General features: G+C 40.1%; 1 protein-coding gene across 1 annotated transcript in view; it reads right to left on the bottom strand.

Moving 5' to 3' along the window:
• LOC126248543 (dual specificity protein phosphatase CDC14C-like) overlaps window positions 1-23,350 on the bottom strand; it is a 206,727-nt gene that overhangs the window by 100,500 nt on the left and 82,877 nt on the right. The window contains exon 6 of the mRNA XM_049949604.1: window positions 4,166-4,295. Within this exon, the coding sequence (XP_049805561.1) occupies window positions 4,166-4,295 (130 nt within the window). The remainder of the gene's footprint in view (window positions 1-4,165; window positions 4,296-23,350) is intronic.

Below are 23,350 nucleotides of genomic sequence, written 5' to 3'. Positions count from 1 at the left end.
AAAGAAGAAAAGGAACGGAAAAACAGTGGAGAGAGTTTTCTAATGTCACGCTACTGAAAATGTATAACACATTCCCAAAAACATCCCAGACTAGTTCCCCAAGGGAGGGTAAAAAAATAGCAAGAGGATAGACCTGCAGCATGTAAGCAAATTAAAATCAGATGGGGCCAAGTCAGGACTTACAGAAGATGAACCCAAGGTACTGAATTGTTGCATATGTTGCAGCTCTCATGTGTGGTCTGGCACTGCTACGCTGAAGGAGAGGGTGCTCCATGTGAGGAATTCAAAACTCAATTATAGCACACTGTTTCTTATGCACTGACACACTTACATCATACACCACCATGATATACACTAAAATTCAGAGCCCTCTGGCAGCAGAGGGCCACAAATATGTACACTCATGTGTACAGATGTAGAATGTTAATAACATAGAAGAGCTTTATGAATTTTCACATTTAAAATTTGGTGGCATTACTTTACAACACCCCTCGTACATGAGATTTTATTGCCGTTTGCTTTTTTCATACCTGCAACACCTTTTGTTGTTTGTGCAAGTACTTTGTGAAATAACTGCCTTTTCTATGTCTGTGTAATCGTCATATTCCACGATGCTGAATTTGTTACTTAGTTTCATCTAGCACACTCACCTATTCTTAAACAAATTCTCATACTCTATGTTTACAATTTCATACTTCATGAGTGTTTCCTTCTGTTTTTGTACCTAATTTTACTCTGCATATGAGTACTCTGTGACCTTTGAAATTAAAAATTCTACTAACATATGACCTACGTCTTTTTTGGTATCATATCCAAAATTCCACGCTGAAGAATTGTTCTTTAGTTTTGTCTTACATAAAGACACACTCACATTATCCTATAGTTGGATTTGTTGTCACTTATCAGCTTCTGTAAACTGTCGTGTAAGTCTCTTACATCCTCATGGGAATGTGACCACATTGGAGCGTAGGCTTAAAAGTTTATCCTGGAATATCTTTCTTTTTAAAATAAATCTTACTATTTTGACTGATATTTCTTCAGTTTCCGTAATATTTTATTTAATTATCTTGTTTACAATAAACTCCTGAATTTCCTCCCTATTCTTTTCCTATGTAGTAAAACATATGATCTGATTAATTCCATTTGGTCAGAATTTGTTGCTGCACTTCTGATAAACCCACTAAATTTCACTTGACATATTTCACGCAGCAAACTACTTGAAATTCTGTCTATCAATAAACAACAATCACAGAACTCTGACTTAATCCTTAATGATCAAAAAAGTTCCATTGTTCAACCTTGCTAAAACAGTAGCAGCAGTCAATTAACATTTTTCTCATCATAAAATAAAATGCTTGTGGTAAATAGTGTAGCTCTTCCCCACACACATTCTGTTGACTCTTTTCTCCCCTTTGCTCCCCCCCCCCCCCTTCCCTTTTGATTGTTCATCACATTCACCAGTACTTTGTCCATGTAACAATGTGTGCCAGTACTCATTGTGTACTGTTTTGGCCTGCGCAATCTTATGGTTTTAATCTTTGAGCATACTGTAATATCAAGTTACTTTGTTCGTAGCTTCTTTATGCATTTCATTATGCTGGTGTTTTCCATATAGATATGTAGTAATAAGAGAGCTAGAAACTGGCATTGATGTTGTGTGGAGTACCTGTTTGGTGTTAAATTGTCTGAGAATAGCTTGAACAGCTGAAATCTTGTTCAATGTGAACTGCAAAATAAACATTATTTTGGAATATCAATACTGTGATTCAGTTTTTAATTATTTAATTCCTCTTCCAACTCCACCAATCTACCCTCAAATCCTAAAGTTCTCACTCTTGGATTAAATGAGACCACTCACTGAAAAGCTGAAGCATTGAGTTGTTCATAGGTACACAAAAGAAAGAAAGCTTGCTAGATTGCAGATTAATCCTTTGAAGAGCTAAAGTAACACACACACACACACACACACACACACACACACACACACACACACACACACACAGTGGGAGAGGGAATCAGGAAGAGGGGCTGCTAATGGCTCAAAAGAAGATAGTCAGTTTCCCAGCGGAATACTGGAGCGGGTGGGGAGTGGCAGTTATATGTGACAAGCATGTAATGTACGAGAGAGTGAGGACAGTGGGTTACCTGAGATTCAGACCAAGATGACTACAGGAGCAGAGGATGTGTTGTGTGGATAACTCCCATCAACAGTACCAGCATTTCGACAGCTGCTATCGTTTCCACACCAGAAAATCCCTCCCATTCAGTCTAGCCACCCTTGGATGACATATCTGCATTAACAAGCACTCCACTGCACAGTATGTTGAATGCCTCACGAAGGTCTTCACAGACAAGTTATACCCCCTAAACCTAATTCACAAACAGAACCCCTGTGCTATATCCTCACACCCCCAATTCTCCCAACATCCTCAAGAATCAGCTACACAGCAGCACCCCTCTCGTCACCCAATATCACCCTGGATTGGAACAACTGAAACATACTGTTTGCCCGGGCTTTGAATATCTCTCATCCTGCCCTGAAATGAGATACATCTTATCCAAGATCTTCCCCACCTGCTCAACGGGTGTTCCATCACCCAACCAACCTACAAAAAAACCGATTTCATCCTTCTGCTACTCCGACTCTCAATCCCTTGCCACAGGGACCATGTCCTGTGGCAGATCATGGGTGAGATCTTCCCAATCCACCCCTGCAGCACCTCCTACTCTAGTCCTATCAAAGGCTTAACCTACCCCATCAGAGGCCAGGCTCCCTGCGAAAGCAGCCACATCCTATACCAATTCTGCTGCAGGTTTTTACATCTTTTGGACTACCAAAAATGAAAGACCACTGTCAAACTGTTGCCAGGAATAAAGTTGACCACCTGGTGGCTCAACATGCAGATGAACACCACATGCTCAATTTCAATGGCTGCTTCACAATCCGAGCCATCTGGGTCCTTCCCTCCATCACCATCTTCTCCAAACCAAGCAGACGGGAGTTAGCCTTACTAACCCACTGTCCCACACCCTCAAACCCACAGTTCCCCTTCCTCCGTCTTGTCACCCCCTCCCAAATCACAGCCCCACATCACCTTCAGCGTGCACCAGTCCCAACTGGCACCAACAATCATGCATCACATACCTAGCCCATATAGCTGTCACCACTCCATCCCGCATTTCCAGCCAAGAAACTTACGCCTACCTCTGAGCTCCTAGTCACCCAACCCCAGTCTCCCTCCCCGCCTCCCTCTCGTGCTACCCATCCATCCCACCCGACACTACCCCCACCACAACAAGTCCCCCTGCCGAAATACAGCATTGGCACTGTTAATCCAACCGGAACCGTAGGCACAGGCGTGCGTGCGAGAAAGAGAGAGAGATAGTTAGTTTTACTATAGCTCATCAAAGGCTAACTCTGAAAGCTAGCAAGTTTTCTTTCTTACATGTGTGCCTATCGACAACTCAATGTTTCTGCATTTCAGTGGGTGGTCGGTCTCCTTTGATCCAGAAGTATTTACACTCAACTTTTCACCAAAATTTAATCCTAAAGTTCTGGTACTTACTGTTTCTAAATTGAACATTTTGTTTGTAAGGCCTATTTTATTGCTTTGTTAAACAAACTTGTGTAGTAAGATGCAGGCATGGAGGTAAATGAGCATGCTCCATGGCCTGAAGCCACTGGCTGATTTATTCGCAATCCACTGCAACCAATATCATCACACCCAGGCCAAAATACAAACTTCCAGGGATGTTACACATGCCAGAAGAGCATTCACATCCCAGCTACGGTAAACTAGCCTGTCACAGCCACAATAGTTTTAGGAGAAGTGCAAAGAGTGATAAGCATTGGCAAAGCTATACTCAAAGCTGTCTCAGCCCACACCAAAGTTCTTCTGACTCTTGCAGCTTGGGCTCAATCTGTCCAGTTCACATGCTGATAATGCACCAGTAGAAACCTGAAGTCAATAGTCATTTATGTGCAGTTCATCTCTTATGGTAGAGACTGTTAACTTGCCCTATATCACCATCAGTTGAAGTTAATAACTAAATACTGGCTTGTAAATATACAAACAGGCACACAACATGTAATGAAAAAACACACACAAATTAAGCAATTCCCATATTCAGTTACAAATAAATATTTCAGATGTGTGCTACTAACCTCATAGTACTCATATTCATCCACATTAAAATCTTCGAAATTGAAAAATCCCATGCTAAAAGCTTTGTACACTGCCCACAAGCACTCAATAAGGCTGATATTATACACTGCTATCCCGAATGAAGCATCCCTGAAACAAAGATTGAATTCATTTATTGAACAGTGAGTTGAAATATCAAATGTAAACAGATGATTTTGGAAGTCAATACAACAGATACCACACACAAAAGTAATAATCCATGGCAACAGTCAGGGGAAAAAAACACATACAACACATGACCACTAATGTTAAAAGTTGGAAACTATACAGCTTTATTGACTCAAAAAGACAAGTATGTGATGCCCATAATTAAAGTTCCAATTTCAAAACAGTATAGAGAGAGAACCAATGCTCAGAAAGATGTCAAATTTGAACAGCATATTATTGACAGTTGGAAACTTAATGGAACAAAAAAAAAATTAACAGACATTGTAAGCATCTAAATGTAAATGGGATCAACTACAAATGACAGATGAATCACAATGCGATGACTATGGTTTCAAGTAGCACATTAAGCCACACATACTGTTCAATGTGCATGACTGTACAAGTTTGACAGCCAACAGTTGTGGCACTGTTAGTTAGGTAAGCCCATCCACAATTTCAAGACCATACCACGTTGGGTAGGATAAATAGGTTTTTAATTGCCCTAGGGCAAATAAATGTGTAAAAGGCAAAATGACACCAGTTTTTAATTGGCTTGAGACAAAAACTGCATAAAAAGCAAAATGACATCAGTTTCTAATTGTCATGAGAATGGAGCAAGACATGTTCACTTTGCTGCTCACTGTTTCCTGTCACAAGTTGAAATCGAGAAACAGCATTTTTCACAACAGATCAGAGTGTCTCAGGGATCACATTCAGAGCGTGCTGTACAATGCACGCCTTCAATTCAGCTACGCTTGTAACTGGAGCACTGAACACAACATCTTTTAGATAATGCCACAGCCAGAAGTCACACAGATTAAGATCAGGTGCCCCAGATGGCCAGGTTGTAGGGAAGTGACAGCTGATAATTCTAACATTTTCGAAATACCTCTGCAGCAAATGCTTCACTGACTGTGCAATGTGGTGAGGAGCACCATCTTGCACAAAAATGATAACACACATCAGCACTGCTGAAGGGCTGGAACGACGTTGGTGCACAGAAGAAATCTCACTGTGTTCACCAGTGACAGTACAGGTAACAGAACCCGCAGTACTCTTCCCCTGGAGGAAAAAAAAAATTACAGTCCTATGACAAACGGTGCCATCAACCCACACCATACAGCTGCCTTTGCAGAATGAACTGGTACAGGTTGATGTGCATGCGGATTTTCCATTGCCTAAATTCTGCAATTCTGCATATTTGTATGTCCTTTTGAGATGGAAATGGGCTTTGCCTGTCCACAAAATGTTCCATAGCCATTCATAGCCCAGCTCCTGAGAGCAAGAAATTCCAGACTGAGCGCTTGCCTTGCTGGCAGGTCAGTACGAATTCATGAGCTTATGAACATGGGTGATTTTGTATGAAAAGCAATGCAGGATGTTATGTAGGATTTGATGCATCATGCTCGCAGCCAATGTTCAGGCAATTCCCCATGCACTGCATGTTTGCACACAACCTCTCGACTCCTCCTGCAATGCTGTGGCCCCATCTTTGACAAGTGCTGGATCAACGGTTTTCCTTCCTCTGCCACATTGCAATTCAAAAGAATCTGTCTTTCCTCATTTTGTAATCATTTTCTCCAGGTCCTTCACAGGCATCAGACCAATGCCCTTCTTCATAACCTTGCATGTTTGGAATCCTGTTAACAGTCACCATTATTTTAAAAGAGCTTTACCAGCACTGGGCAATCCACGGATACAGCCACATTGGGTGTCTCAGATACAAACTGAGAAAAAGCTACACGTGCTGGTCAAATTTTTGTTAATTTTTCTTCCATGACATTTCCCCCCGTGTCAATAACATGCTGTTCAAATGTGATGTCATCCTAAGCAGTGGTTCACTTACTATAGAATTTTGAAAATTATGTGCATCCTGGATATTTTTTAATACCACCCTAGCTTGTAATTAGACTCTCTCTCTCTCTCTCTCTCTCTCTCTCTCTCTCTCTCTCTCTCTCTTCCCCCCCCCCCCCCTCGATTAAATAACATGTCTCATGGCTGCTTGGGGAGATGTCTTATTAAAAGTTTTATTAAAATGAATCCACAAAAGAAACATTTCATGTTGCTTTGAATCAGCCAGCTAATATTTGACAAATCTGAGACATTATGTTGGTACCTGGAAACCAAACACAATTTGAAAGGCATGTAACTGAAACATCTCACCATATTTAAAATAAAGTACAACTGCCAATACAAACTGACAGCTGTTCCTTTTCTCAGAATACAATACCCATTTTTAAAATATAAAAAATTATACATCACTAGCACCACTGTCTGCCTCCGGTAGCTGAGTGCTCAGCGCGACGGACTGTCAATCCTAAGGGCCCGTGTTAGATTCCCGGCTGGGTCGGAGATTTTCCCCGCTCAGGGACTGGGTGTTGTGTTGTCCTAATCATCATCATTTCATCCCCATCGATGCGCAAATCGCCGAAGTAGCGTCAAGTTGAAAGACTTGCACCAGGCGAACGGCCTACCCGACAGGAGGCCCTCGTCAGACGACATTATTATTATTACTAGCACCACTCAACTAGTGGAACTGCCACATTCACAATATTAATGTGTGTGTAAAAGAACAGTGTCCAATGCACACATAAGACACAAGCAAGGGTGACCACATAAAATGAAAGTAATTGTTACCTGCAAGCAACCTTGGCTGCTGTATCTACCTGCGAATTTCCTCAGATGGTGACAATTTTCCAAAAGGAGTCTTCTCTTTCCATGATAAGAAAAATCATCTGAGGCATTAAGTAGCATCTTAAGGGCATAGAGAGTAAACTGAAATTAGGAGTACAACTGGTCTTGAGCAGAGACCAGTCACCTTGTTCACCACAGCAAGCACATTTATCTGATGCATGAATTGCAAACCATGATGCTAAAGGTCAGAAGGATAATTCCCAAAATTGGCTTTACTGAAGTTTCATCTTGACTATAGTAATTAATGGATGAAACCTATTATCAGAAAGCTGATTCTGATTCTTCTTCTTCTTCATAGTGGAAGTCTATGTTGGACACACACTCTGTACCAAACAAATTGCTTTACTATAGTTGCAAAACTAAGAATATAAGGTTATAATATAAAATTGTGAGATAGAATGGCTGGTCCATTCCTAAATTCAGGAGAAATGTCAGTACTGCCAACTGACACACACAAAAGTACATACATGACCATCAGGAGGGTTCCTCTCATCCTGAGGTTTGAGTGACTTTATTGTCTCTTTTATTCTTCCCCAATTCATCCCTCTCTATGCTCAGAGGAACGAACCCTCTGCCTCAAAAGCTAGGATAGTGCATATACTTTTATTTGTGTGTATCAGAAGTACTGAATTTTTTCCGTAACCAAACTACTAGCCTATTACTCTGTCTCATAATTTTATCATTTTCTTGAGAGAACTTCTCTTTTGATATAATTAAGGATATAATATTACTGAAAAACTGCAACCAGAATGTTCAGTCTCTGGTACATAAATTGACAAACACAAAACAAAACCTTACAGAATATGGAGACTGTGAGGCACTGGTATCCAACCAGCTGGTTTAAAACGGTTCAGTAAGATGTTTTGAAAACAAAACACTGGTTTAATACAATTTAACAGTGGGTTTAAATGTTACAATTGGATGAACTGAAGAAAGTGTAACATAATAAGAAAAAAATGTCTTTGGAGTTTATATTCTATATTTCAGGCACTGAATTAGCAGTTATTGTGTAAAGTAACTATTTTGAATCCAAAAGTTTTATTTAAATGGTTTGTTTCCTTTATTTCACACAACAGTTTTACACTTGCATTAGAAGATGTAACTGCAGCTGACAGTTGCATTCAGTCACACCTGGTGGTTGTGGTATATTTAAAATCCTGGATGTCAAAGTGTACCATAGTTGTTCAGTGCACAGTCCTCGCCACAAGCTCAATGGAGTTCGACAAACTTTCAAAAAGAAAGCAGCACCAACTCAAAATCCCACCAGATTTGCCATAACAATTCCGGAATCTAACTAAAGGAATTATTTGCAACATAGTCCCTTGGCAACTCTCCTCATTTGCAGTAAGAGCTCATCCCTTACACCGTGGATCCAGAAGGTTTGCTACTGGATGGATTGTTTTGCACATAAAACTCTTTCCTACATTTCATGGCAGCTTTTACAATTGATTGGTCTTTACCAGAAAATATTTTACTCTCCTTCAGCACTGCCTCCATGTTAGCTACAACGGCAGCAAAATCCTCTTATACTTCCAAGAAAACAGTACTGTCTGCTACTATCTTATTTTATAGCATTGTGCGTAGGTTTCAGTAACCACAAAGCCTCTTCCAGCTTACGCTATGTCTCACCCTGTAGCACAGCAGTGTTCATGGTCTTCCCGAATTGCACATTGAGACAAACAACTGATTGCAGTATAGCTTCCCTGTTCTTTAATAAGCAATCAAAACATATGGCTGCATATTTAAGATGGCAGTTTGAGTGTGACACATGATTTACTGTATTTCTCTTTCCTGCAGTACTGCAATGGATAAATGCATAGCTTTACTTCACAGCTTTAATTATCTTTTGGGCTACACAGGTAAGTTCATGAACTAATTCTAGAACCATAATGCCTTTTATATGTAGCCTGATGCTGTGTGTTATGCAATCTATGCCTACAATATGTGGAAATTGTTTATGTAAAATGTTGCCTCCACCCTGCATATTTCAAGCACTGCCTCCTTATAAAAGCAATGAATATAGAGGACCACTTCCAAGCACATGGCATGTACGTGGGTCATAATTAGCTTGTATCTCCTGGAAGGTATTTTGTCAGTATTTAGATTCAACAGTGGTACACCTTTTGCATACACTGCTCTAGCAATATTCTCATCAACTTCTTCATCTGTATGAGCTACGGATCAAAAGGCAGATGATAGTATGGGCAACAGTATGTCAATCAATATAGGTGCCTCTGCATACGGTTAGTATTGTGCACCTTGGTGGCAAGGTCTTAAGAGATGTACACATTGTCAGACCAAGACCTAAGGGCCACAAAAATCAGTGCAATGGCAGAAGATAAGATGATATGAGCATTGAGTGGCATGCCAATACGGAAACCGCCTCATCATATAAAAAACTGTCACTCTACACAACAAATGAAGTCATACGGAGTGTATCAAAGCTTATGCACACTTCAGCTAAATATAGTAAACATCCATGATGGAAGATGAGCATAAAACTCTTGGCTGAGGAGTGGTGAGACAGAGTGAGAGCAGTATTGAGCAATACACCCACTGGAAATGACTAGTGGGCAGAAGCAAGTCTGTGCAACAGATGTGGAAACTATTTCCATTGCATTCTCAATACTGTTTCTGTTGCTGGCTATATTTTCAGAGCAGAATCAAAATGGTCATTATTTAACGATGGTTCAGGATTTACAATGACCTTCACTTTTATTACTACCGATTTATTATTTTCTTGTAACAACACTACACATTAGCCTCCACAATTTCCCACTTCTGACAGTATGTGACAACTCTGTGGATTTATCTGTAGTACACGATTGCTGGATCTAATCAATAGCAGAGTCACATATGGGTGGAGATGATTACCTGTAGTAATTTCTCCTTATATGCACGAAACAGCACAATGATGCAATACTGGCTGCACACGGGATTGCATTACGAGCCATTACTAACCCTGTGATGTAGTTTTTCACTGCAGTGGACGGCAGTTAAGGTAACTTCTTTGCTGTTTTTAATCAGTCCTGAGGCTGCAAATATCTGCAGTCCACTCCGGTGGAATGCTCTAATGATGCTGTGCCCTGAGTGCGTTTGTACCCTCAGGACTGGTTAAAACATAAAAGAAGTGACATTAAAGGTTATCCATTGCAGTGTAAATTGCAGAACAGGGTTAATTGGAAGAGTGCAATGAACAACATCATATGAGATTGTTAGCACAATTTGGGGAGGAAGGGATACATAAAGGAAGTCCACTTACATTATATATGTAGAGCCACCTATGGATTTGTTATCAGAACTCCCATGTTCAGGAATCATTTAAATGCTTTGGTTAAAGCACGACATCTTTCTGTGAAAGTGGTGTTCCTTATAGCTTACATGGAAATAACCGAGTACTTCAGGCAGCGAGGTAAACAATACGCTCTGGCTCTTCAAGATGTTAACTGTCATGTACATTTGATGACCAGCTGCAGTATATGGAAACATCATCCACAAATAACCAGTTTTCATGGTCTCCTTACTATGGACACAGTAAATGACGCAATACTCTCATCACTGAAGGACACCATCCTGATAGTGAAAACTCTCAGAAAGTGAATCACCCACTCTACAACCAACTTTCTCACTGACCCAGCAACATACGGTGTATTTCCACCTTATATTGTACACCATTTTCACAGTGACAAACTAACCGACTTACTCATTCATCACTTCAGTCTATTTAACCCCCCCCCCCCCCCCCCCCAGTACTACTCTTCAGTATCTCCAACAATTTCATCATGCCTGCCTAGTCACCTGCTGCCATTCACAGCTCTTCGGGATGCATCTAGTGCCATTCTGCCTTCTGACATCACTACATGTCCTGTTCAATTTAGTCCCCCTGTTTCACTTTATTCGTGATACTGGCATATGAGTACTCGTCCATTAGTTTTGTGTTTCTTAATATTTTCCACATTTGCATTTTGGATTATTTCACAGCACCATGCTGTTCTCTCTGAAACTTCTGATCATAATCTGCCAATCAGTGTAACAGAAGTTCTCATGGATCCAGTACCACATATGGTATTCTATCTCTAGCTTGTATTGCTCACCATGTCCATATTGAAAAACTAACTTATTCATCAAACTTCCTGGTGGTTAACATTTGGTCTAATTTAGATACAGAATGACAATTATTGAACTATATGAAATAAAGTCGTCATAACTTCTGAACAGTCTATGTGAGGATGTTCAAACTGCACAGTTGGCCACAGGGCATGATGGGTATAAGTATTCACATGTATGTTTTAGCGACAAAGCCCACTTTCATACTGATGGATTCGCCAATAGGTAAAACTGGCGCATTTTTGGGACTGAGAATCCACATTTCACAATCGAGAAGTCTCTTCATCCTCAACCGGTGACTGTGCAAAGTCCAGTCACGGAATAATCGGTGCAATATTTCTTGGAAGAGCTCTAGTAACATCATACAGGTAAGATTAGTTCATATGTGTACAGAGGACACATATTGCACCTAAAATTTGTGAGGAAGTAATTAGTATGCGAGCAGATACAATCTGTCTCAACAGTCTCTGTGAACAAGGTTTAACTGGGTGCATAGCAACCAACAAACCTTTCATTAAATGAATAAAATATAGTGAAATGATTGCAAAGGGTACGGCAACATAAAACTGGAGCATGTAGCATTGGTCCAAGGTGTTATTCACAGACAAACCTAAGTTTGAAGTATTTGGAAGCCACCGTCGAATGTCAGTTTCTTGACTTTGTGGAGAACATACAAAGAGTCAGTGTGTGACTCCAATAGTGAAGTATGGTGGAGGGCCGGTCATGGTGTGAGGACGGTTTGTGGGTGATAACTTCAGTGATCTAATGAGAATTAATGGAATATTAAAGACGGAAGGATATCACTGGATACTGATGAACATCAGTTCCATCTGGCAAAAGAATTATTAGTCGTGGGTTTGTTCCGCAGTAGAACGATAACCTGAAATATGCTCCTACATTGTGCAGAGATTATTTCGATACAAAAGAGAAATAAGGGGAACTGAAGAATATCATATGGCCACATCAGTCACCTGACTTAAATACCATTGAGCATTTATGAGGTAAACTTGACAGGGAGGTCATAAAACTGAGGTCATCTAAGTTTGTTGATTTATGAAATAATTTAAAGACGTATTGGACTGCAATAGATACAAAAACATTACAAAATATTACCTCCAGAATGCCAGGAGTTTGTGCAGCTGCTCTGAGGGCAAAGGGTGGATACTTTGAAGAGTCTAAAATGTAAACCATATTGCACTGCATTTAATGATAGTTTAAATATTTATTTTGTTACCTATTTAGTTTATACAATGCAACTGTACATTGAAATGAAGGACATAGTTTTTAACATGGGTGACCGAAAACCTTTGACCAGTAGTGTATGTCAAGCCAACCAAGTTTACTTTTCCAGCCACCAAACAGCCATGGATGTAAGCTGGGTGTGGCACTGCAATCCTGAGATAAAGGAGCAAAACAAGCAGTGCAAATGTGTATTCACCACCACCAAACAGTTGAAGACCCTGTCGTCACAATTAATTTTAGCCACAGCTGCAGATGAGCGTACATACCAGAAGCAGTAGTTTCTGATTATACGCAAGATTTAGTCTAGTATTTTTGTCTCACAGGCTTCTGTGAAGAAGTGAACTGAATCTGTGTATTTTACTCACCTGAGTAGTTTATACTAACTAATTATAAGTTTTTGCATAAATTTTAGCGCATAGCGTAGTAGCAGAACTTAGATTGCACCCAGCAACTCCTTGGGTTAGTATTATATTCCTTGTGGTAAAGACTAACAATAATTAGAGATGGTCAGAGAATACGCCTGTTGTGAACAAATGCAGAGGTATTTGGCCACTGTCCCTAGACAGATGGAAGCCACATTTGCCACAGTCGACAGGCTACAGGTTGCTGCCCCATGCTGTGGTGGCAGTGGGGTGTCAGAAACAAATGATTTTGTACCACTGGAGCCTATAGCGTCACCTCGGACAATCCCTGATGTTTTACCACCTTCTGTTTTACATGTTCTGATCAGTTAATGCATCCCTGATGGTAACAGTGATGAACAGTGAAAGAGTCACATACCTCTGAATGGAAGGCAAAAGTGGGTATTGGCCACACGGCTGTTCCCCCAACAGCTTAAAATTACATTTGAGGTACTGTCCACTGCTGAAAGTACACCTGAGCCAGCATAGAATGTCTTGATGTTGGAACTGGGGACGATCTTCCAGAAAGATCCAAGCAAGAGCAGAGGGTGCAATTGCTTGACATTAGGAGCTTCAAATTTAAGCGCATATTTAGCCCCTTAGGGAAATAGTGTGCAGGTCAGGAAAGACGACCTGCATCATCTCTGTTTGCTTCCCAGGGGAACCATGGCTGAGATGTGGAGGAAACTGCGGCAGTGACTGAGCACACTGATGAACTCATCTGCAAATTGTGGCTAATTTTGGCACAAATGACGCCTGCCACTTGGCTTCAGAGGCCATCCTCAGTTCCAACAACAAGCAGCTGGCTGCTTTGGCAAAGAAAGCTAGCCTCACTCGCAGTGTGGAAGAGAGCTGGCATTTTGCAGCACTGTTCCCAGTACTGATTACGGTTAAGTCCTTGAAAGTTTTCTTCAAGTTTTGGAAACAGAATAAAACCAGATGGGGCCAAGTCAGGACTGCATGGAAGATGACTGATGACAATGAACCCAAGCCATCAGATTATTGCAAATGTCACAGCGTTCTTGTGTGGTCTGGCATTGCCATGCTGAAGGAGCAGGTGCTCCCTGTCTGGATGTACTCTTCCAATTTGAAACTCGATTACAGCAGGCTCTTTCTCACACACTAACACAGTTACATTACACACTGCCATACTACAAGCTACAACTAATAGCCCTCTAGAGGCAGTGCATTGCAAATATGTAGACATGAAGAATAAAGATGTAGAATGTTAATAGCATTTGTTTTATGGAAAAAGCTTTTCCCATAAAAAATTCAGAGGCATTAGTTTTCCAAGCATGTCCTTGTATAAAGAAACACAGGAAGATAATCCTGAAGAGCAACAAGAAACGGATTTCAGATTACCGGAACGATCAACATAAAAATTCCATCTCCGGCACTGACAATGTTGAGCATCAATGGAAAAGGTTCAAGATTATTGTGCAATACACTTTATACAGATATGAGCTAAGAGATGGGACAGACTGGTCATAGTTCACCAGCTGTATCTGAAAGCCGTTACAAAAGCAAAGATAGCTTCACAGCAAATTCAAATGTAGCAAAAGCCTCACAGACAAACAAAATTAGCATACAGAGACCCACACATGAAGTGTTCAATGCACTTTAAAGTAAAATTTTATCAACTGACTTGACAGAAAATCCTGTGATTTAGTCTTACGTCAAATTTATAAACAGTTTGAAAAGTACACAAAATATTTGGGTCACCAATTTATGAAGAGATTGTGTCTAACAAAGACCTAATAAAGGGTCTCCTACCACTCTTCAAGGGTACTGGCTGGCTTTACTAGAACGACTGGGAGAAATACCGCACAATAAACATAGTGTCAGTGTGAGCTACAGGAGCCTAAGAACTTTGGAACTTTGTGGTAAGGTCTTATGGGATCAAACTGCTGAGGTCATCGGTCCCTAAGCTTACGCACTACTTAATCTAACTTACACTAAGGACAACACACACACACATCCATGCCTGAGGGAGGCATCGAACCTCTGACAGGGGGAGCCACATGGACCGCGACAAGGCGCCTCACACCACGCAGCTACTCCATGCGACCAGGATCCTAGGACCACTGTTGGTTTGTCTACTAGATTACATCCAATCCAACCAATCACAAACTGATTGAAGCCACATGTTCGGGCACTCTGTGACCATAATGGCTTCGAAACAGAGGTTGACAAAGAGAAGGAAAAAATACTAGCTGTCTTTTTGAAAACTGTTTCACTGAGAAAGATCACATTGTAGTTCCTCTTTTAAATAGTCATACCAATGTCAAAATGACAGATACTAAATAAGTGACCATGGAATAGAAAAGGAACTGAACTTGCTCAACAGACGAAAGGCTACTGAACCTGATGGGATAACAACACGATTCTGTACATAGTGTGCAAACGAACTTGCTCCTCTTCTAACAGCAGTGTACTGAAAGAGCAAAACATTCATAATGGTTGGAAAAAAGTGCACGTCATTTCAATTTTCAACAAGGATCATTGAACAGGCACACAAAACTACATGCACCCATCCCTGACGTCAGTCTGTTATAGACTTTTGGATCATGTTTTATGCTTGCATATTATGATAATTCTGAACACTGAAAAATCTCTGTAGGAAATGAAATGGGTTCTGAAAACAACAATCATGTGAAACCAGTGTATTCATATCATCCACGAAACCCAGAAAGCAGTACATACTGTTGCTCAGGTTGACGCCATGTTCCTTGACTTCCAGAAGGCATTCGATACAGTTCCGCATTACTGTCTAGTGAAGTAAATATGAGTGTACGGAATATCAGACCAGCTGTGTGACTGGATTGAAGAGTTTCTAGCAAACAGAACATGTGTCTTTCTCAACACAGAGAAATCTTCAGACTTAAAAGTAACTTCAGGCATATCACCAAGGCAGTGTTACTGGACCATTACTTTTCATAAAATATATAAATTACCCAGTGAATAACATCAGAAACTCCATGAGGCTTTTTGTGGACGATGCTGTTGTATACAGAAAAGTTTCAATGCTAGAAAATTGTGGCAAAAAGCAGGAAGACCTGCACAGGATTGACAATTGGTGCAGGGAGTGGCAACTGACACTCAACATAAACAAAGGTAACATACTGCTCATAAATAGAGTGAAAGACCCATTGTTGTAGGGTTACATGATTGCAGAAAAATCACTGGAAACATTGACATCCCTTAAATATCTAGAAGTATATGTACATAGCAAACTGAAGTGTAATGACACCATACAACTAATCACAGGTAAGACAGATGCCGGACTGAGATTCACTGGAATAATCCTCAGGAAATGTAGTCCACCAACAAAGGAGGTACCTTACAAAACCCTTGTTTCACCAATACTTTAATATACTGCTTGTCAGTTTGGGATTCACCCCAGGTAGGATTGATAGAAGTAATAGAAAAGATCCAAAAAAGAACAGCACATTTCATTACAGGTTCATTTGGTAAGAATGAAGGCTAAATGAAATATTGATAAACACCAGTTGTTCTGTCAGAATAGACTGGATGGCAGTGTATGTGGAAGTATCACTTGTTGCCATGGGAAAGGGCACAAGAATTATTGTCTTGCATGCTAGAACATTACCTGGTTTCATACCGAACTGTCAACTGGTTTCAAAATTGAGGAAAACTGGCAACAACAATGACAAGATTAATCACAACATTAATCTGTAGTGGTTAAAGGGGGGCAGCTACTGGAAACCTTGAATTGGCAGTCGGTCATTGTAATGAACAATGCCCCAACCTATTCAGTTATTAAAGATACAGCTCCAACAATGACAACAAAAGAAGCCAACATTGCTGAATGATTAAACTGTAACCATGTGCAAGTTCAGGATGATTTGTATAAGATGGCGCTCATGGAACTAGTGAAACAAAATAAGCCACAGTTTCAACAGTATGTTGTGAAAAGGTGGCTAAACAACACATTTACAGGGTTCTTATGCTTCCACCATAACACTGCTGCTTTTATGCCATCATAATGATTTTGGTGCAGATCAAACATTACATAGCAACAAATCATAAAAGCTTCATCATGGCAGAAATACAGAAACTTTCAGAGGAAGCATTGACAGAAATAATGCCAGCGATGTGAAACAATGTCACACATTACACAGAAAAGGCTCTTTAAAAACAGTCTGGAAGTCACATGAGTGTAAAGAGTAATACAGAAAATATAATAATATCCTTAGAACATTCTGGCAATTCTTCCACAGACTGTAGCATAGATAATGACACTGTTGGGGAAGGGAGTGACTCTGAGCTAAGTGGCATTTATCCTTTGCCATAACTCATCTTTCTTTAGTGTTTGTGGACATGGTGTGACATACCACATACATACTACAGTGATTGGTAAGTATTTAGGCAGCTTATATTACTTTAATGTTATTTGTTATTGCAACCATATGAAGGGTCCGGATACATTTGAGCACCCCTTTTGCATCAAATACGCAAACTCAACGTGAGTCATAAATGATTATTATAAAAGACAGTGCATGTCCTATTTCTTTTGTCAAGACGTACACATGATAGGAAAAGTGTATCATTTTATATGCAGAAGTGCATTCGTTAAGCAAAAAGGATATTGCGATCCTGTAAAGCAAACTCAGTACTGCACATTAACAGTGATTATGAGAAGATAATCAGTACGGCACAGCACATACCATGTGCACACGTACTGGCAAATCAGCACCATCTCCTTCCATGCTAAACTGTGCTACAGCATCCATCACTTTGTTATACTGTTTCTGGTACAGGTGGAACTGAGAAAATGCATATTTTTTGAACAGCTAGTACGCGGTGATGAGGGGGGGTATTGTGGTGTCACCGCCAGACACCACACTTGCTAGGTGGTAGCCTTTAAATCGGCCGCGGTCCATTAGTATACGTCGGACCCGCGTGTCGCCACTGTCAGGATTGCAGACCGAGCGCCACCACACGGCAGGTCTAGAGAGACGTCCTGGCACTCACCCCAGTTGTACAGCCGACTTTGCCAGAGATGGATTACTGACAATTACGCTCTCATTTGCCGAGACGATAGTTAGCATAGCCTTCAGCTACGTCATTTGCTACGACCTAGCAAGGCGCCATAGCATTTGATAATTAATATTGTGAAGCATGTACTGTAACGAGAGATGTACACCAACTGTGGATTAAAGTTAAGTATTATATCAACTACGTACTTTATTTGCTACTATTAATTCCCTTGTAATGTTCCAGACCTCGCGCCAGCCTGCGTGAGCTTAAGCGCGTGCCTTTCGGCTTCCTCTCATAGTGACTTGGCTGTCTTGCCAAGTCACAACAGGTATGACCTTGAATTAATGTTGGCAGAGTGCCCATACAATGCAATTTCAGTCGCTATGGAACGTTGGAGCGTAGAGCATCATGTGTTCGTTGTCAAGCAGTACTTTAGAAACAATGATTACGTAGTCACAGTGCAATGTCTTTTCAGTCAAAATTTGAGAGTTGGATGTCGAGGTGCAGTGCCTGATCAAAATACTGTATTCCAATGTGTTGCAGTGGATCTGTGATGAAAAAGAAACCACCTGGTCTTCCCCGTTCAGTTCATAGTCTGGAAAAAGTAGACCGAGTGAGAACGGTAGTTCTTGCTATCCGAAACCTTAGTGAAGGGGATTCTGTGAAGGGCAGAGAGTTTTGTTGCGTAATGGATGAAATTTTTATGGAAGATGCAGATGCCACAGTCTTCACGAGTGATGAAACACATTTTCATGTAGATGGTTACGTCAATCGTCAGTATTAGGTGCCGGAGAACTCACATGAATTACACCAAAGACCTCTCCACAGTTTAAAAGTAACAGTGCGGTGCCGAATTTCAAAGATAAGGATTGTTGGACCCTATTCTTTTGAAGAGTAAGGAACTGCAGTTACTGTGACATCAGCATGCTACATTAAAATGTTAAACAACTTTCTTCATCCAGAACTTGAAAGGCGTCAAGTGAACATGAGAGAAATATGGTTTCAGTAGGACGGTGCTACAGCTCACACAGTGAGAGCATCCATGGAAGTAGTTCAACAAATGTTCCCAGGACATGTTATTTTGAGATATGGTGATGTTTACTCGCTCCCTCACTCACCCAATTTGTCGATATGTGGCGTATTTTTGTGGGGACATTAAAAATCAAAAGTCTACATGAACAAACCTTGCACAATCATGAACTGAAGAATTCCACTCGTCAGGAAATTGAAGCCATGCTGAACGAAATGTTGGAGAGAGCCATGCATAACTTTCGGGAGAGGATCCAAATTTATATCCAGCAAGAAGGATGTCATCTCCAAGACATTATTTTTTTAACCTAATTAAAGTATGTATATTTCAAAACTGCATTAAAAATCTATCACTTAACGCTTGTTTTTATTATTTTTATCAAACCATGTCCCAGTCATTCAATAGCGGAAAAACATGCATTTCCTCTGCTCCACCCTGTATAATCACTCATGTAGCAGAATCAATTAGCACCACAGATCTAACTGTGAAAATGTGAATAAGAAAATTGAGAGAAGGCCGACGGTCTTTGAATGTGCTAAAAAACAAGAAGGTTTCAAGCAACTACTAGGATGGAGCTCAAGCCATTTTAGAAGCCACTGTCAATAACCTATTCTTCCCCTACCAAGTGAACTTCAAAAGTTCATATTCTGATTACTATGGTCATATAACTGAGAAATTACATGGATGTTATAAGCTAATGTCTTGGGCATGTGCTAAATAACATTTTACCTAAAATGCCACTAAAGATGGGTATGTGTCCAGTACTAGTCTGGCAAAAAAATAAAATAAAAAATTAAAAGATACATTCTACTGAGCAGTACACGCCAAGATACAACACTGTGGTCCTTACCTCTTTCCATATATTTCAGTTTTCATCCACAGCAACAATAATTAGTCACTACTGCTGTTACCATTACATAAATATGTAAGGGCAGGGCAAATATGTATAACATAAAAGTTTTGGTTTTAGTTCATTTTGTAAACCCTCGTCACCAGTTTTGCAAAGGTCTCGTTGCTACTGCTGTGGAGACCAAGTTGCCACTGCTGCTACGGTAGGCCGAGTTTGTGAAACAGCTTCTGTTGCAGTAGACTACTAAGAATATTTCTCACTGCCTCAATTACACAGCTATGCCTCACGGTCATGTAACAGGACAGAAGAATGAAGGTTCTACAACACTCCAACAAATTAGTGACAAAGTCACAAAAATGATTTGGCTAAGTACAAATAATCATAGGTAAACTTCACAGTACATAGCAAATGCAATTCACAACTAATGTCTGTTCACTTCTAAGCGTTCACTATACAATGTTTCCGATCTAAGTCAGTCCTGGACGATGATCTAGAACCAAGTGCACGAGAGCTACACTTCTATCTTCCAAGCAGGCTTCTGTCCGTTGTCTTCCAGTCATCAGCGGATTGAACTTGGCCAACAATTGGCCAAGGCGTAGTCGATATCCTTATCCTCATCCTCAGCGCTTCCCATGGTGCTGGTGGAACTCGCACAAGTGCCGAGTCTCTGAGGCTCTGGCACCAGCTTGCATCTTTGCACCTGTGGTGCTTTTGCCATGACTGTGTCTTGTTCGGACGACACAGCAGTACAAAATACAAACAGACCACATTATATTATCAGGCAAAGCAAACTGGTTCCTGGCCAGGGACGGCAGCACCATGTGTTTACACCTGAGAAGCAGAGATGGAAGGTAGTAATAGTGCACACTTCAGTACTCCTATAAGTGGGCCACTGTCACATGCTACATACCTGTACCTGACACTAAATGTAGTGTCTATTTAGACCAGCAGTAACAGTATGTACAGTATATCTGATCTTGGCTCCTTGCAATGGTTTGCTGACAATATCCATAAAACTACCTTTCTTGATTACGTTGCAGTTTTCCTTAACTGTGTGTTGATTATTCATCTGCTGTTTCAATCACAATGTTGACTGACTTCATGTTAATGGATTTTCCTCCACCTGTCACATTATCTCTCGTCCAGCACTCATCATGCACTTTGCGTGATACACAATCTTTCCAGTTTCCTAATGTCAGAATGGTAAAAGTTAATTTTACAGCAGCAAAACCAAACTGACTGCATGCTGTAGCAGTTAGAGTTTTCGCTAGTAACACCAAGGTTCCATATCTCTGGTGACCATCTCAAACTTTTCTCTGCTGGAAAGGTCCGATAGCAGTTCCCCTCAGACTTGTGAGGTCAACTGAAAAGTTGCTTGAATATAAAAGCAGCAAAACTGACACCAAGTTTACACAAACACTGAAGTAGCGTAACACTGAAAGGCTTGCACCAGGCTACATGACACCAGGTTTTATTAGCAAAAGCACCAGCTGTTAACTTTACAGGTTACTGAGCCATATACTTGACAAACTACTTGTACAATTACAGATCTTATTCTCTGCGTGATTTCAGGCCAGTTCTATAAAATTTAGGTCCAGATGATATGGTGAGAGTAGGAGGAGAACCATTTTCGTGCAAAATTTTGTCAATGGAATAAACTGGAGAAAATTGGTATTCCATAACTGAAGTTCAGCTTTCCTTGTACCTACTTATTTTTTATTTTTATTCTGTCCCTTCCTACATGGTAGTTCAAAATTTTCCTGTTACAGCAACAGAGGAGAACGGAACACGAAATGAATCTCTACATCTTCCGCAATGAAACATTGCCTGGTACTGCTGTTGAACAATATTTTTTGTACAGTCATTTTGCAACATTTATTCACAGTGTACTGTGTATGAATCCACAGTTCGTCTAAATTTCTTTCTCACACCTTTTAAAATCATGGAACAGTTTTTCTCAAAGTTTCTTTGTTAGCCTTGAAGTCCATTTCTGTGTGACAAAAGCTGTGAATTTTATGCAAACACAGCACTCACTTGTATTGTTCATTATATTGCAGAAATTGCTGTATAGTAACACATTTATCTCCATCAATGAACTATTTATTGCAGGCATTTTACTTATTCTGCTTTGGGACAGATACCTGAATTCCACTCTACTTGGCATCATGTCTCTCCTTCCATAAGTTACTTGCCGTTGACTTACTTAACTTTTGTTCATAAAAACTTTTCTTTTGCAAAAACAAATTTACTTCTTTATCCATCATTTTTGCATTTTTTCTTTCTTTCAAGACAATTAACTGATCTAAATTGGTTTTACATAAAACCTGTTACTTCTATTTCACCTCATAATAACAAATGTAAAGGATGGAGGTTAGACAATAACTTCTCAGAAATGTCGAGATTATCAGACATATAGCACAAGTTCAAACTGGAAAAGGATGGGGACACAAAATCAACCATGCCATTGTCTAAAAAATCATCCCAAAATTCGCTACAACTGGCTTAAGGAAATAGTGGCAAACTTAAATCAGGATGGCCAGACAGTGACTCACAAATTCAATAATTAGTGCAAGCTCGCAGCCCAGATAGTAAATTACAGATTCAGATTCAAATATTCAGTGTTCAGTTCCAAGCTCTCCCCAAGATTATTCCAGGAATTTAATGTAACTTTCAACTCACCAACACACTGTGTTATCCTACTCTATTTTGGATTGTGTATTAAATTAACTAGACAGGTTGTACACAGGATGGACAGAAACAAGAACCTCCATTGGAACCATGCCTAATAAGGCACTACGGTGGCCAATCAACTCTTGAGTCAATGACTGAATAATTTTTTTACCCTCACTAAACACCACTGTACTAACTAGCTTTTCCAGCTTCTCCGGTATTCATCACTCACTCATCAGTCTCTCTGTTGATGTTATAAGCATTGTAACTACCTATGTCACTGGCATCATCAACTATTTAGAACAAAGCTTTATTAAACTACAAAAATTGCATAAATTTTGTGCAAACAAATTTTCTCTGCTCACTCCAATATTCACTGTAAGGCTAATCCCAAGCTACTAATAAGGTTTGCCTTATTTTTCCCACTTTGCGCAAACTGAGTCCTGACATTTGACTTAATGGCCATTGATGGTTAATGATTATGAGTACTCAAAAAACTAAGTATTTGATCTGCTGTTGCTTCTTTTAATCTCCTTCTATCGGCTTGTAGCGATTTTTCTTTTCCTTGAGCATTCTGAGGACACACACTTCCCCTTACCTGTTCTTATCTTTATCCAGATGAAGAAATTATGAAACATTCCAAAAGCTACAGATTTGTGAATCAGCCCTGCCCCTAGCTGTTCTCCTTCTGGTAGCTGGTGATTAGGCATACATATTTTATGTTTCATTCGGAAGTCACATGTTTTGTCATGAACTGTAGCTGTTGTCATTGATCCTGATTTTATCATCATAATCATCATCATCGTCGTCATTCTTCTTCACAGTAGCAGTAGTAGTAGTAGTAAAAGCAAGAATCTGAAGGAGGTACCCACCCCCTTCCCCCCTTAACCCTCCGATAATACTATTCTTGTATTTGTACCATCAGTGTTATAATTACTGCAAGTGAAAAAGGAATAACAAAATATGTCTGTTTGAAACTTCAGTAAAGATTATAGTCAACATG

Source organism: Schistocerca nitens, chromosome 3 (genome assembly GCF_023898315.1).
Source record: "Schistocerca nitens isolate TAMUIC-IGC-003100 chromosome 3, iqSchNite1.1, whole genome shotgun sequence".
Classification (NCBI taxonomy): Eukaryota; Metazoa; Arthropoda; class Insecta; order Orthoptera; family Acrididae; genus Schistocerca; species Schistocerca nitens.
Note: the sequence above shows the minus strand (reverse complement) of the source record. Positions and strands in the feature narration are given on the sequence as shown.